At 34.2% G+C, this 14,956-nt stretch overlaps 1 protein-coding gene across 1 annotated transcript in view; it reads left to right on the plus strand.

Annotated features, from left to right (window-relative positions):
- The window catches only part of IPO11 (importin 11), a 216,112-nt gene that overhangs the window by 104,186 nt on the left and 96,970 nt on the right, over nucleotides 1-14,956 (plus strand). Inside the window, exons 21-24 of the mRNA XM_060142999.1 lie at nucleotides 2,881-2,996; nucleotides 7,527-7,603; nucleotides 13,366-13,445; nucleotides 13,879-13,959. Coding sequence (XP_059998982.1) covers nucleotides 2,881-2,996; nucleotides 7,527-7,603; nucleotides 13,366-13,445; nucleotides 13,879-13,959 — 354 coding nt within the window. The remainder of the gene's footprint in view (nucleotides 1-2,880; nucleotides 2,997-7,526; nucleotides 7,604-13,365; nucleotides 13,446-13,878; nucleotides 13,960-14,956) is intronic.

The raw sequence follows: 14,956 nt of genomic DNA on the forward strand, positions 1-14,956 counted from the left end.
TTTTTCACTGCTGGCTTTGAGCTTTCATTTTCTGAGTTTGCTAAATCTGTTTTTCTTTCCCGCTTCCAAAAATGAGTTGCTTTTATCTCTTCTTATGCTGTCTTTGTACTTACGGTTTTAGGTCTTTAAAAGCACATCCTCATATATCCTTTTAGTGGATCTTGGGAGAGCACAGTAGTAAATGCATGTGTTAAGTCTGTCAGCTTTCTGAGGAAGTTAACAGTGATTTCTGGTACGGAGTTGTTTGGTATAGCTGCAACATAGAGTCCTGAGCTTGGGTGTGGGGGTCTGGTTAGGAAGGCATAAAGAACATCTCTTGAAGTTCAGAGGAAGAAATGTTATCCTTTGTATTTTAGAAAGGTAATCAGTGTACCAGTGGGGACACTGGTTTGGAATGGAGTTAAACCAAGGTCAAGGAAATAGTTGGGAGGCTCTTCTGTTAACCATGAAAGAGATGATGACCTGAAGTAAAGCCATGGAAAGAAGGGGAAAAATTTGAAAAATATTAGGGAGATAGAATTAAGGATTGTTTAGATTGGGAGTGAGGAGGAGGAAGAACCAGGAGGTAGTTGTGATATAATTTATTTCTAGATAGACAGTGATTCATGTCACTTGAGTTAGGAAATGCAGGAAGAGGAACCATTTTTTTTAGGAAGACAATGAGTTGGTTCACTGGTATACTTGAGAGTTTGAGATGCCTTCTGGGTGATGATGTCCTCTGTCATTTGGGGTATCTGAAGTTCAGAGGTTTTGGTTGGAGATAGTAGATTTGGACATTATCAGCATGTACATGGGACATGAGAAGGGAACCAAAGACAATAACCTGAGAAATAGCAATTTTTAGAGAGTGTTGTACTTTTCTCACCTCTTAACTTAAATTATAGATTCACAGGCAGTTGCAAAGATTGTACAGAGAGATTTCCTTATACCTTTCACCTAATTTTAAATTCTTTTTATGTTTTATGTAATTATAGTACAATATGATTTCCCCCCTTCAAGCATTTATGATAATTTTATTAATAACTGATGACTTTATTTTTGAGCTTTCATAGTATTGTAGACAACATCTTGTAGCTCTAACTGTAATTATTTCATAGTATTGTAGACAGTGTCTTACAGTTACAGTTGTGGATTGAAAGAATGTTCAAATAAATTTACTTAAAGCTGCATATTTGGGATTGGACACATTCTTCAAGCCACTAGATTACAAAGGTAAATTTCTTCAGGCTTTAACTGAGAGAGTCTTATGTTTTTAGCAGTTGCTTACTTTAGTTTTGCTAATGCTAGCATACTGTGCTCATTGGAATGTGCACTAAGTAAGTAGATTCTGACATTCCTAGGAATATTAAGTCTACTTGATATTAAAAATGAACGACTAGTTTTTCTTCATGTTTTTTCTTTTTTTTGTTCTGTTAAGAATTGAGCTATGGAGAGTGAAATTTAACTGAATTTTAAGGCCCAATTTACTACTTTATGAAATGTGACATTTTTATAAATCTCTTCCTTTGGAAAAATCTTTAATAAAGTCTTTCAGCTGATGCTTAGTTATAGAAAGGGCCAAACTTAACATATTTCAGGATAAGCTTTATGTATTTCCACTGAAGTATCTATACCTCACTGTTAAAAATTCATATATATATACACATATATATGTCATCAAAAGGGGAATATATATGTATTTTGTTGCATTGTAATTATATGTCAACTATATTGACATCTGAATTATTTTCTAAGTGAGGAGGTGTTTGATAGTTTGGTTTCCTTTCTGTGTTTATCAGATTACAGAGATTATTATGAATTAAAAATTGACTTTCTATCCTTTTTGTTTCTTTCAAAGTGCTTAGATTTAGTGTGATATACTGAGTCAACCTCCATAAGACAGTAATTAGTCAAAGTAGAATTTTAAATTAAAACCCCCTCTTCTTCCATCTTTGTATTCTTTTTTTTTTTTTTTTTTTTTTTGCGGTACACAGGCCTCTCACTGTTGTGGCCTCTCCCACCATTGCGGAGCGCAGGCTCAGTGGCCATGGCTCACGGGCCCAGCCGCTCCGCGGCATGTGGGGTCTTCCCGGACCAGGGCACGAACCTGTGTACCCTGCATCAGCAGGCGGACTCTCAACCACTGCGCCACCAGGGAAGCCCCATCTTTGTATTCTTAATTCATTAAAAATTTTAGCAGAAATTCTTCGTTAAAAAACATGCACACATTAAAAAAAGACTCCTTTTACCTTCTTGCAACATCCTTTTCCAATATCCATATTTAACTAGTGTTAACAGTTTTTTCTGTTTGCTCCCAAGAAACATTTTTATGCGTGTATCTTCATATCAGATACATAGCTATTTAAAAAAATAGTTTGGCATGTGGAATTGTTATATACATTTCTTTTTAATCCCAATTTGTCATTATTTTTGAGATCGTTTTCATTCCATGCCTAATCCTTTTTCATGGCTACTCAGTATTCTAGAATATGAAGGTATCATAATTTAATTATCTTACTGATGAACATTTAGATTGGGTTCATTTTAGCTTATTTAGGTGAGATAATTTGTAGAATTTACTACATCATTGTTAACACCTCTTCAGTTGTCAGAGAAGGAAAAATAAATATTTATATGAGAAATCTCTTAAAATGAACAGATGTGTGTAGCTTTGGTGTATATGGTTTTACTACCATTAGGCAATTGAATAATATTTTTTCCAATTGTAAACAGAACTAATTTTGTTTTAGTAGTGCTTATAATTAGAACCATTCTTTTAAAATCTGATTGATTGATTTTTTATAAGTTGGTTTTAGGGCTTTTAAATATGATAGGTGATTTTTTGGTGGGAGGTGGGACCTTAGAGTATCTTATGTTAAGTTTTATTTATACTTCCCATAGGGATTAGGAGCAGACAGCAAGAACCTGTACCCTTTCCTGCTCCCAGTTATTCAACTGAGTACAGATGTTTCCCAGCCTCCACATGTTTATCTTCTGGAAGATGGTTTAGAATTATGGTAAGAGGAAATACTTGATACCGTGGATCTTATTTATTTATTTTCCTGGCCTTCCCTACTCATGGCAATAAAGCAAAGGTCATGTAATAGGGCTTAAAAACTCAGCATTTAAAAACAAAAAACATAAAGTCAGTTTCCCTGAACTGGGTAGCATAATACGTAGCTCCAGCTTTTCTTGGCAGCTGTCACTCAGTGTAGGCTTATAATAGTCAAAGTTAGACAGGAAGTTTCAATAAGAACTCAGCTGAATTTCTGAATTTCTTTTGGAATTTGTAATGTAAAATGGGGAATCTTGATCAAAACTAAAAATTGACATAAAACTTCCAGCGTGTTAAATGAGATGTTTTGGGGGATATTGAGGTATTTTCAACCTCTTACTACTTTACCCAGTAAGTACTGAGATAGAATACCTCAGCCCTAAATGTTAATGCTACTTAGTCTTGGCTTATTATTTTACTGAGTAAGTAGTATATAGTGTTTAGAGGTAAAAAACAAACAAACCAACCCTGTTTCTGTGGCATCTCAGAGCTACAAACTGTGAAATGAATGAATTGGAGTTAAGTAAGTACAGACTGAGCATTGACTAGAAATCTTTTTTCTTCGTCTTACTGATGGCAGCAGTTTTCTTCAGGGCCAATCTTTATTTAAGATGTAATTAGTAATACACGAAAGGTTTTAAAGTTCTAATTAAAAACCTAGTATTGGAATTAAAAAAGCAAATCATAGAAAGTAACAACAGAAAAAATAAACATTTGTGGTATCTCCCTCCCTCACTCCTTCCCTCCCTTCTTCCCTTCCTCCCTCCCTTCCTTCAGTTTTGCTTGGATGTCTAGGAATGAACAGTTTTTTGATTCTAAGAAATTGTCTTTGATGCAAATGGTAAAATTAATGATCTGTATCAGAATACTAGATGAACAATTTAAAAACATAACTAAGGTAGATACTTATTAATTTGCAATTTGTGTTTCTCATATTCTTTTCTGGGTTATGTTGTTTGAACTTAAGTGACTTAAATGATTGTAAATTAGCATATGTTGGAGCCTCTTATATTCATATATTTTTATTCGTACAGGATGGATTACTCTAGATCAGAGGTTGGCAAACTTTTTCCCTAAAGGAGCAGATAGTAATTATTTTAGGCTTCACAGGCTATGTACTTTCTGTCCCAACTCTTCAACTCCGCTGTTTCAACACCAAAACAGTCATAGACAATATATAAACAAATGGACACGGCTATGCTCCAGTAAAACATCACTTACAGAAAAAGGGTATTGGTTTGGCCCATGAGCTATAGTTTGCCACCTTCTACTCTAGATTACAAATTAAAACATTAATCTCTGGCACACAGATACTTTTCTGTAACCATATGTATATGATATCTATCATAAAGATTAAAAATATTATAATAAAGAGGCAGACTCATATACTTATCAATATAATTACAGATTTAGTATATTAATGTGTTAATGAGAGGTATATAAATTTTTTAGGGATTATATGAACAGTGCATTATATGAACAGTGCATGAGAAGTGCATTGCTCTACTGATGGTAATTTCTTTTTTCCTAGCCTTTCGTTATATGTAAACAAAATTAAATCATTAGGATACATTTTAAAAATTTATCAAATTTATTAAAGCTAAGATTATTTAGAGAATCAGGGTACACACTTCTTAATATAATTTTCTTAACGGGTTAGAAGTCGTATTTGGAAGCAGATATAGGTGGCCAATCCCACGTATACCACTGCATTAGGTTTGTAATCATTTTCTGTGAGCCTTCTGTAAAATGAGGAAAATAATTTCTACCTTATGTGGTTGTTGTGAGCATGAGATACTGTTTGTAAAGTGGTTAGCATGTTGTGTATGATTTATAAAGTCTGAGAATTGGTGAGATTGCCTAGGAAGAAAAGGGCAGATAGAGAGCCTTGTGCTCAGGGCAGAATCCTGAAGAAAATACATTCTGAGGTCACACGAGGAGCCATCAGAGATGATATAGGAGGAAAACCAAGCCAAGAGAGAATATTTCCTAAAAGAGGGAATGGTTAACTATGTCAAATGTTGCTGATTGTCCTTGTAAGGGTGTACAGAGAAGTGAATGGAGATGATAGGAGGGGTTTCAGTGGAGTAGTGAGAACAGAAGGAAGAATTGGAGTAGATTGAAGAATGAATTGGAGTTAAGTAAGTACAGACTGTGAGCATTGACAGCTTGTTTGAAAGTTTTTACTATGAAGAGGGTGTTGAAATTGCGTTAACAGTTGGCTAGTACGGGAATGAAGATCTAGAGGTATGACGAGGCTCAAGAGAGTGAGATAATTGAAGGAGGCAAGAAGGGATGGGATTCAGCATAAGTGGAAGGAGTTGATTTTTTTTTTTTTTCTTTAAATAGCAGCAGGGGTATTTCGTCCATTTTAACTCGAGGCAGGAAGATAGGTTTCTGTATTGTAGTAGAATGAGATGGGAAGGTGTTCCATCTAATAGCTTCTGTTTTCTCAACAAAATATGAAGTATAGTCATCACTTGAGTGTCATGGGCTGGAATGGGAGTATTTATAAGATGAGAGAGGTTTGTGGGGACAAAGGTATAAAATAGTTATCTTGGGGAATGGAAATTTGAACTGGTAGGGCTTACCAGTACCAGTTGATGTTTGTGGTCTTGTTTACAATGAAAAATTTTTCAGACTGATTATGTGATTTTTTTTTCATGAGTTCTTTGACCCAACATTGTTTATTTTTTTGCTGATATTAAAATATATGGTTCAGGCCTGGATTTATTGCATTGTAAATATAACATACCACTTGTAAAATTTTTTTAAACTTAATGTGAATTTTAGTGACTTCTTATAGTATCTATTTTTGTAATATATTCACATAAATAGTAATGATAGTATCAAAGATGCAGACTTTCATGTATATCTGTTCTTTTTAACTTGTAGATTGTTAGTTCACATTATTTTGCTTTTTCATCTTGACCCTGATGTATTAAAATACCCCATTCAGTTTTTTTTTTTTTTTTTTTTGCGGTACGCAGGCATCTCACTGCTGTGGCCTCTCCCGTTGCGGAGCACAGGCTCCGGACGCGCAGGCTCAGCGGCCATGGCTCACGGGCCCAGCCGCTCTGTGGCATGTGGGCTCTTCCCGGACCGGGGCACGAACCCGTGTCCCCTGCATCGGCAGGCGGACTCTCAACCACTGCGCCACCAGGGAAGCCCCTGTTGCTGTTTCTTAGATTTATTTTTTATTGAAGTATAGTTGATTTACAATGTTGTGTTAATTTCTTCTGTACACCAAAGTGACTCAGTTATACACACATGTACATTCTTTTTTATATTCTTTTCCATTATGGTTTATCCCAGGATATTGAATATAGTTCCCTGTAGCACCTTGTTGTTTATCCATTCTGTATGTAATAGTTTGCATCTACTAACCCCAGACTCCCAGTCCATCCCTCCCCCACGCCCCTCCCCCTTGGCAACCATGAGCCTGTTCTCTATGTCTCTGAGTCTGTTTCTGTTCGCATATAGGTTCATTTGTGCCATATTTTAGATTTCACATATAAGTGATATCATATGGTATTCGTCTTTCTCTTTAAAATCCTGTTACTGTTGATCAAGTTAAGGTGTCAAAGACATCATTGCTTGTGCATGTTGGAAGTACTTCATTTTGGGGGTAGCTGGTTTTCCCTGTGTAATATCCTGCCCAGATTACCTGATTTTGTCATTTAAAATTTGTGAAGTATTTCATAGACACAAAATAATATGAGGTCATATTGTTTATAATTATTTATAACTTACATAAAATGAAAATCAATTTTCCATACTCTGGGTAAGAAATACAACAATAGAAATGTCTGTGAAGCCCATGGTGTGGCATGTTTGTTGAATCTTCCTGCATCCATGCCAGGGATAACCCACTGTACTGATTTTTTTGTTTTCATTCCTTGGTTTTCTTTCTTGTGTTTTAATGCTTTTAAAATCACATATGCACGTGTATCTCTAAACAGTATATTTTAACTTTGTATAAGTTGTATCATATGTGTTCTAACTTACTTTTTTTGCTTCCTGTTTGGAGATTCATCCATAGTGAAGAGCTTAATGGTGTGACTGTAACAATTCATTTACTCGTTTGCCATTTTGTTTGTTCAAATAATGCAACATTCTTGTGCATGACTTCTAGAGCAAATGTATAAGACCTTATGCCCTGTGCACATTTCTGCCTAGATATAGTGCCAGGTCATAGGTGTATACACATGTACATATTCAGTATTACCAGATAATAATTATTTCCCAAAGTGATTATATCAACTTGCACTGTTGTTAGCAGTATGCAAGAGTTCCCACTTTTATAGCTTTAACAATACATGGTATGTCACACTTAAGATTCTGCTGATCTGGTGGGGTAAAATTGTACCTTGTTTTGGTTATAATTTATATTTTCTTGATTACTGGTCAAGTTGGGTATCTTTGGTTCTTTTTATAGTTATAGCTTTAATGGTTATGGAAAGTGATTTAATTGTCTGGTTTTTTCCCCTAGGTTAGTGACTTTGGAAAACAGCCCATGTATTACACCAGAGTTACTTCGTATATTTCAGAATATGTCACCACTTCTAGGTATGTATTAAAGCATAAAATTACCACTGTTTTTGAATGCAACCATAATTTGGGGCATTATAGGTGACTATAAATCATACCTTCCATTTTTACTGAAGCCCTTGATTTTGAGAAATAAGTTGTGTAGTGTTTTAATAATTCCTAGATTTTTTCCTACAGTATAACTTTTGAGAGTTATTTCTGCGTATTAAAGAGCAAACACTAAATTTACTTAACTTATAGTTAATTGAAAATTGATTTTGTGCTGTCAGTTGTTAACAAATGAGCTCTGTACATATTTCTGATTTAGCTAAGGAACCACCAAAATAAAGATTATTAAATGTTAGAAAATCATTTATTGTTTGTTGAGGTATTGCTTATTTAGAAGCTTGAAATCAGGAAGCTTAATGTTTTAAAGCAACACTTTTGGCATGTGACACCAGAGAACTGGCCACTGTGCTAGGAGTAGGCTGTTAGTCTCTGTTAGCCACCATGGATACCTGGTTAGATTCTTTTCTGAACATGTATTCTGATGATACTTAGTCATAGAAAGCCAATACTTGTCTGCTACATATCAGCTACCATTCACAAGTATGTAATACCTTAAATTTACAAAAAATATTTTGTTCACAGGGTTATTTTTGTGAGCGATTTTACCAGTGCAGATTCACATTTAAACCTCATTGAGTATTTAAGAATTGTATACGGTGCTATTTACTGGCCCTTTGCTTCTTTTTCAGTCTGCAGATTACTACCATTTTAAAAAATCGTTTATTTACAAAATGTAAAAATTATTTACATTTATTCCGTTCAGAGTTCCCACTTTCTAAGGCTCACCCATGAAGCATCTTTAATTCCTTCATTAGAACTTTGGGTATACTGACTGAATAGATTAATATTGTCAGGAGAGGGCATTCATGTAGGAAAAAACTAGGAAAAAAGGCATACTTATTATGGCAATATCTCAAAATTATTTTTTCTGAGAACTTACTTGTAGTGAGCAGTTTTATTAGAGGGAAGGTATTACTGAGGTATAATGATGCACCAGAAAGGTAGACACATTCTTTGATAAAATCAACAAGTGTGGACTAAAACATAATTATAGCTGATTAAAAAACATCTGTTGGGCTTCCCTGGTGGCGCAGTGGTTAAGAATCCGCCTGCCAGTGCAGGGGACACGGGTTCGAGCCCTGGTCTGGGAAGATACCACATGCCGTAGAGCAACTAAGCCCGTGCGCCGCAAGTACTGAGCCTGCGCTCTAGAGCCCGCGAGCCACAACTACTGAGCCCATGTGCCACAACTACTGAAGCCCGCATGCCTAGAGCCCATGCTCCACAACAAGAGAAGCCACTGCAATGAGAAGCCTGCGCACTGCAACGAAGAGTAGCCCCCACTCGCCACAACTAGAGAAAGCCCGTGTGTAGCAATGAAGACTCAACACAGCCAAAAATTAAAAATAAATAAAATAAATTAATTAAAAAAATAAAAAACATCTGTCTTCATTTGCTGGATGATCATGGGGGCTATAGATAATGTGATTAGTCCTTCTTGTTTTCTGATTTTTTTTGTTGTTGTTGTTCTTCTACCTCATTCTTCAGAATAAATTAGACCTCAGATAATACCAAGATGCCATCTGTTTTCTAATAAAAAGCCATTTGATGTTTTATCATCTAGCATCCCCATAAAATTATGGAAGAAATTTTCAAACATGAAGACAGTGGCAATAGACCAGTCACTTATTGCTAGTCTCCTAGGAAGTTTTGTAGCTAAGATACCATAGAGGAAGAGAATAGGCAAAGTCCTTTTACTTTCTTTTACTCTCAGTGAAGGCCATCCAGTTCTAGTCTACCTAACTTGGAGACCATATATAGTACCATCCACGGTAATCCACAGTGCTTCTTTATACTTGCCCTGAGAATGGAAACCTCGACCAGGCCCATTATCAACTTAGTCATGAACAGGATTCAGCCATTTTCACATATGGGTAACTTCACAAGGTGATTTCACTTCATCTCTGTATTCCACCCCAAATTCAGCCTGCCTGGCCTTTACAATGTGGTGGGAGAGAAGATTGGTAGCCAGGAAGAAGAGACTGAAAAAAAAGCACATAACTAACCCTCCTATAACCATATGACACTATTTTGAGTGTAGTTTTAGGTAGGTACTAAAGTACAGTTTTACCATAGAAAGCTTTGTAGTTGATGCATAGTCCTTTAAATCAATAAGAACTTTTATGTGTTTAGAACAATGTCTGGTACATAGAAAGCACTGTTTAAGTGTTTTGTAATTATATGTATTACTACTATTACTGTCAACATTATTGCTATTTTAAAAGAAAAAGTACTGAACCACTGGCTCTGTAGGATTTGTTAGTTAACTTAATAATATGAAGAAATTTTGTATACAAATTATATCTGTGAATGTTTAGTATACCTCGACATCAGTATTACCTTTATTTTTGTTTGAGTATTGCACAACTAATTAATATTGTTTGATATGTAGCTTTTTGCATACACATTCTTTCAGGTGAGCTTTAAAATTTATTTTGAAATATAACCAGGATATTTACTTTAATCTTTTAAGAATATAGATCGAAATGAATACTCACTTTTCTTAAAGGTGAAAACATTTTTTCCTATTAGATCAGTGATTTTAAACATTTATTTAATGAATATGATAGCTATTATTTTTTCCAAGTAGAAATAAAGCTGCTGGCTGGTAGTTTCTCATTTTCATTTAAAACACATAAAACCAACAATATTGGTGTTTAAGTTAATGATTTTTAGGATATGTTAATTAAGTGTGAATAAATCCAAGGCTAAAATTCATTTCGTATCCTTCTCCCCAAATGTAAGTAGAACTGGAGATACTTTAAGTAGAACCATTGGCTATAACTAATTCTAATAATTCAGTTCTAAAGGCTTATTTTTAAAATCCTTTAAATCTTTTTTATGGTATTAATTTTCTCAGTATTCTCATTACTTAAAAGATGAACACCTGACTGACTCTTGTCCATGTTGTTGTAAGTGCCAAGCTAATGTTCCTTGACCAATAACATTTTTCTAATTTGGAAGGAACTTTTTCCCACCTGACATCTTGATGATGTGTAGGCTATTTTACACATTTTAGCCTTCATATTTTATCAGAATTTGAATTAAAAGAAGAAACTACTATAGTTTCATTTCCAAACATAAACATTAAATAGTATGATTAAAAAGAATAAGTAAAATGTAACATGAAAGTAGAAATTAAAAATAAGAGCCAAAGAATAGAGAAAAACAGGAATGGAATATAAAATATAATTAGACTAATAAATATAAATCATATGTGCACACAGCATAACTAGATACTTTGATGGGTTACAGATTTGAATCAGAGCGCTCTGTCTATGAAAGAAAAACTTGATCACTTAAGTTAGGGATTTTCAAAATTGTTGACATTTTGGGCCATGTAATTCTTTCTTGTGAGGGACTGTTTAGAGCATTGTAGGAAGCTTAATAGCATCTTTAGCCTCAACCCACTAGATGCTAGTTTTTAACAACCAGAGTTTCCAGACATTGCCAGATGTCCCCTAGGGGGCAAAATTGCCCATGGTTGAGAACATTTGAATTAAATTATTCACAGGGCTGAAAATAAATACAGATCTGTTGTATGGGCAGCTCTTCCTGATACTAGGACCAGAAAATAATTTTTTATCAGAGTCTTACTAGGAACTCATGGATATAATGAACAATGTTCAATATACTTTAAAATAGATAAATTTATTACTTTTAGGACTTTTTTTTACTATTGATATTTAATATTTGCTGATGATAGCATGCCTTAGGAAATTTAGTAAAAGTCCTTTGCATGATGGAGGCATGGAAAACAGTATGAAGTGACCTAATTGCTTATTTGCTTATATAAATTAATCTAGAAATAGCTTTTAAAATATCTGTAAGAAGAGATGGGTACTATGGTTTTTATTTTTGGGTTTTTTTTTTTAAATAAATTTATTTATTTATTTTTGGCTGCATTGGGTCTTCACTGCTGCACGCAGGCTTTCTCTAGTTGCGGTGAGCAGGGGCTACTCTTCGTTGTGGTGCGTGGGCTTCTCATTGCGGTGGCTTCTCTTGGTGCAGAGCACGGGCTCTAGGCGCACAGGCTTCAATAGTTGTGGCTCGTAGGCTCTAGAGCGCAGGCTCAGTAGTTGTGGTGCATAGGCTTCGTTGCTCCGTGGCATGTGAGATCTTCCCAGACCAGGGCTCAACCCCGTGTCCCCTACATTGGCAGGCGGATTCTTAACCACTGAGCCACCAGGGAAGTCCTGGTACTATGGTTTTTAAAATAAATCTTTCTTAATATTGTCTCCTTCATCATAGATCTTGATAAAATTTTAGATGGCAGTGATTGAGAAATTATATTCACTGACATACCTGGAATGTAGCCATTCTAAGTTCTCACTTAAATGTAGACCCTCTGCCTTATTTATCACGGTGGTTGCCAAAACGGTGGTTGCCAAACAGTCTGCTATTGTTGGTCTGTTAAACAGTGTGCACAAGTTTAGACTTGACTGCACTTGCTCCTTGAGGAGAAAAGGACATGTGAATTGTTCATAAGAATAACTTTATCCGATGTAATGGCCTACCCCTTTATCCTGAGATTTTGTCTTACTTCTGTTGTGAAAAATATTTAGGTGACAGCCTTTATTATTTCTTTTTATGTCTTCTGTTAGCATGGTAACAAGTTGGTTAGTTTCTGTCCCCTCTACATTCTCATTTTAAACTAATATGTTAAATTCCTAAAGTATAGAAAATAATGCCTTTAAAACACATTTTGAGCTTTGAGTGGGATTGTTATTTTCTTGTGAAAGTGTATGGGTAATTCTCACCTGAATAGAATATCTTGTCACTTTGCTAGGATATGAGTTAGGTAAGAACCCAGGGCCTACACTTTTGCCAGGAAACATTTTTTAATCTGTCCTATTGCAAGTGAATACGATTTCTAAAATAGTAGCAATACAGAATGAAAGATTTTAGATATAGATGATATTTTGGGGTCATGTTTTGATCTGTATAATTAATATACATCTGTAATCTGTGTTCTATTGTATCATTATTGTATGTGATAAGACGTGTAAAATAACACTGCATAAACATTTGATCATTTTCAGTTTTAACAAGTTTTCTGCTTTGCACTTGAAAAAGAATAATTAAAAACAATATCCTTTTCCTATACTATTCTGGTAATAACATTTTAAAGAAGATTTTTTATGTGTAGGTTTTTCATAGAGGAGTGGATTTGAAGAACAAAGCCCAAGAATTGAGAATATCTAAACACAGTATAATTTTCGGAATATAACAGGGACTCTTTTCGTAAGTAGGGTAGCATGTTGAGTGCCAGCACAATAGACACTCAGTAAATGCTTATTGAGTGAACCCATTTAAGCAGACATCAAAATATGATGATAAAGTGATTCAGTTGCATGTCGTTTGCCATGCTGGTACTAGAAATTTAGTTTGAAATGCGAGGTTGGATCATGTAGTTATTTTCTGAAAGGAAAGAAAAGGGAGCTTCGTATTTTCTAAGTTGTTTTAACTAATGGGAGGTATATGGGAAAGCATTAAGTTACAGGTTAATGCCAGTTTTTAGATAGATATTTATATACTAGCCATCTGAATAGCATTCAGAAAAGATTTGTAAAGAAGGGCATGTAACTTAGCTTTAAATAAGTCACTTCATTTAAACTGATTTTGAACAATGAATTAATTTTTTCTTTTTAAAACAATTATTATTTTGGCAGAACTAAGTTCAGAAAGTCTCAGAACCTGCTTTAAGATCATCAATGGTTATATCTTTTTATCATCAACAGAATTTTTACAGGTATGTTGTAGTTTTTGCATTGTAAAAATTTGTATAGTTATTATTTTGATTGTTTCTTATTTGAAATCAGGAATCTTATTTTGAAACCTTTTCAAAATTTAATAGATTGATTTATTACTTTAAGGGGGGAAAAATGTCATAAGCATTGCCTACTGTGGGGCAGATGTGATGTAGTCTCATGAATTATATTATTTAACATAAAAAAATGCTCTACATGTAAATATATCCTTATATTTCTACAAAAATTAGAATAGCAATAAACTGTATTTTTATTTCTTAAACTTTTCCTAAAGAGTTCTAATTGAAATTTTATATGCTTAGAGCTTTAGTATCTAGTTCTCAAATAGATTATGAGTCCCCAATTTAATTTTATACCTTTTTTGATATTGCAGATATATTCATATGTATATTTTGACTTTTCATTGAATTTCAGACATACGCAGTAGGTCTATGTCAGTCCTTTTGTGAACTGCTAAACGAAATTACTACAGAAGGCCAAGTTCAAGTGCTAAAGGTACTGTCATCTTTCTAATGAATATTGTTGTACATTTTCCATCTGTATTTTGTGAAATTAGACCTTCATTTGGGTTTAGATGATGGGCAAGAAGGGGAAGAGTAATTCTAGACAGAATATTTTCTTTCAGCTGTATTAAATTGGTCTAATACCTCTGGACCAGGGGTGTCAAATTTGATTGTGCATATAGATCACCTGAGGATGTTGTTAAAATGCAGATTCCACATTTCTAACTAACTTTCTGCTGATGGGACCCCACTCAAAGCTCCCCCTCATCCTGAGACTTAACTTTGTGTAGCAAGGCTTTAAAAACTTTTATAAATGATCCAAAGCCTGGTGACATCTGATACTTCTCACCTGTCCAGTTTGTTAGCCTGCTTTTGGGACACAATATTCCCACTATAATTTGGTACTTTTAATTTGGATCGGCTCTAGAAGTTAGAGTACCAAGTTTTTATGGACTGTGTATAACTAAGAACCAATGTTGAATCATTATATTGTATACCTGAAACTAATATAGTGTTATATGTCAATTATACCTGAATTAAAAAAAAAACTTACAAACAAAAAAAGAACCCATGGGCTCTGAGTTAATCTTTATGCACTATATCTTTATAGAATCACTGTATATTATCTTTATATATTGTATATAATTATGTATAATTAAGAACCAACAGTCTCTGAGTTGTATGTTTATATATCTATATATTAAAGATAAAGGAGTATCAAATGTATATATTTAAATATAAATGTATATATAAATATATCTTCACATGTATGTCACACACATATTTTGTATGGATTTTATGAGGTGTACTTTGTTAAAAGCATCTCTTTTTTGTTTCTAATTTCTTAGCTATGTTTTAAGTCAGATATGAGAGCTGGTTAAGTGAAGTGTTACTGTAGCTTAACCAAGTAGCATTTTTTTGTGTGAAAACTATGGCATTGCTTTAGATCCTAAAAACAATTTGATTTCCTCCCAGTGAAATGAAAAAGT

Source organism: Lagenorhynchus albirostris, chromosome 3, assembly GCF_949774975.1.
Source record: "Lagenorhynchus albirostris chromosome 3, mLagAlb1.1, whole genome shotgun sequence".
Taxonomy (NCBI): Eukaryota; Metazoa; Chordata; class Mammalia; order Artiodactyla; family Delphinidae; genus Lagenorhynchus; species Lagenorhynchus albirostris.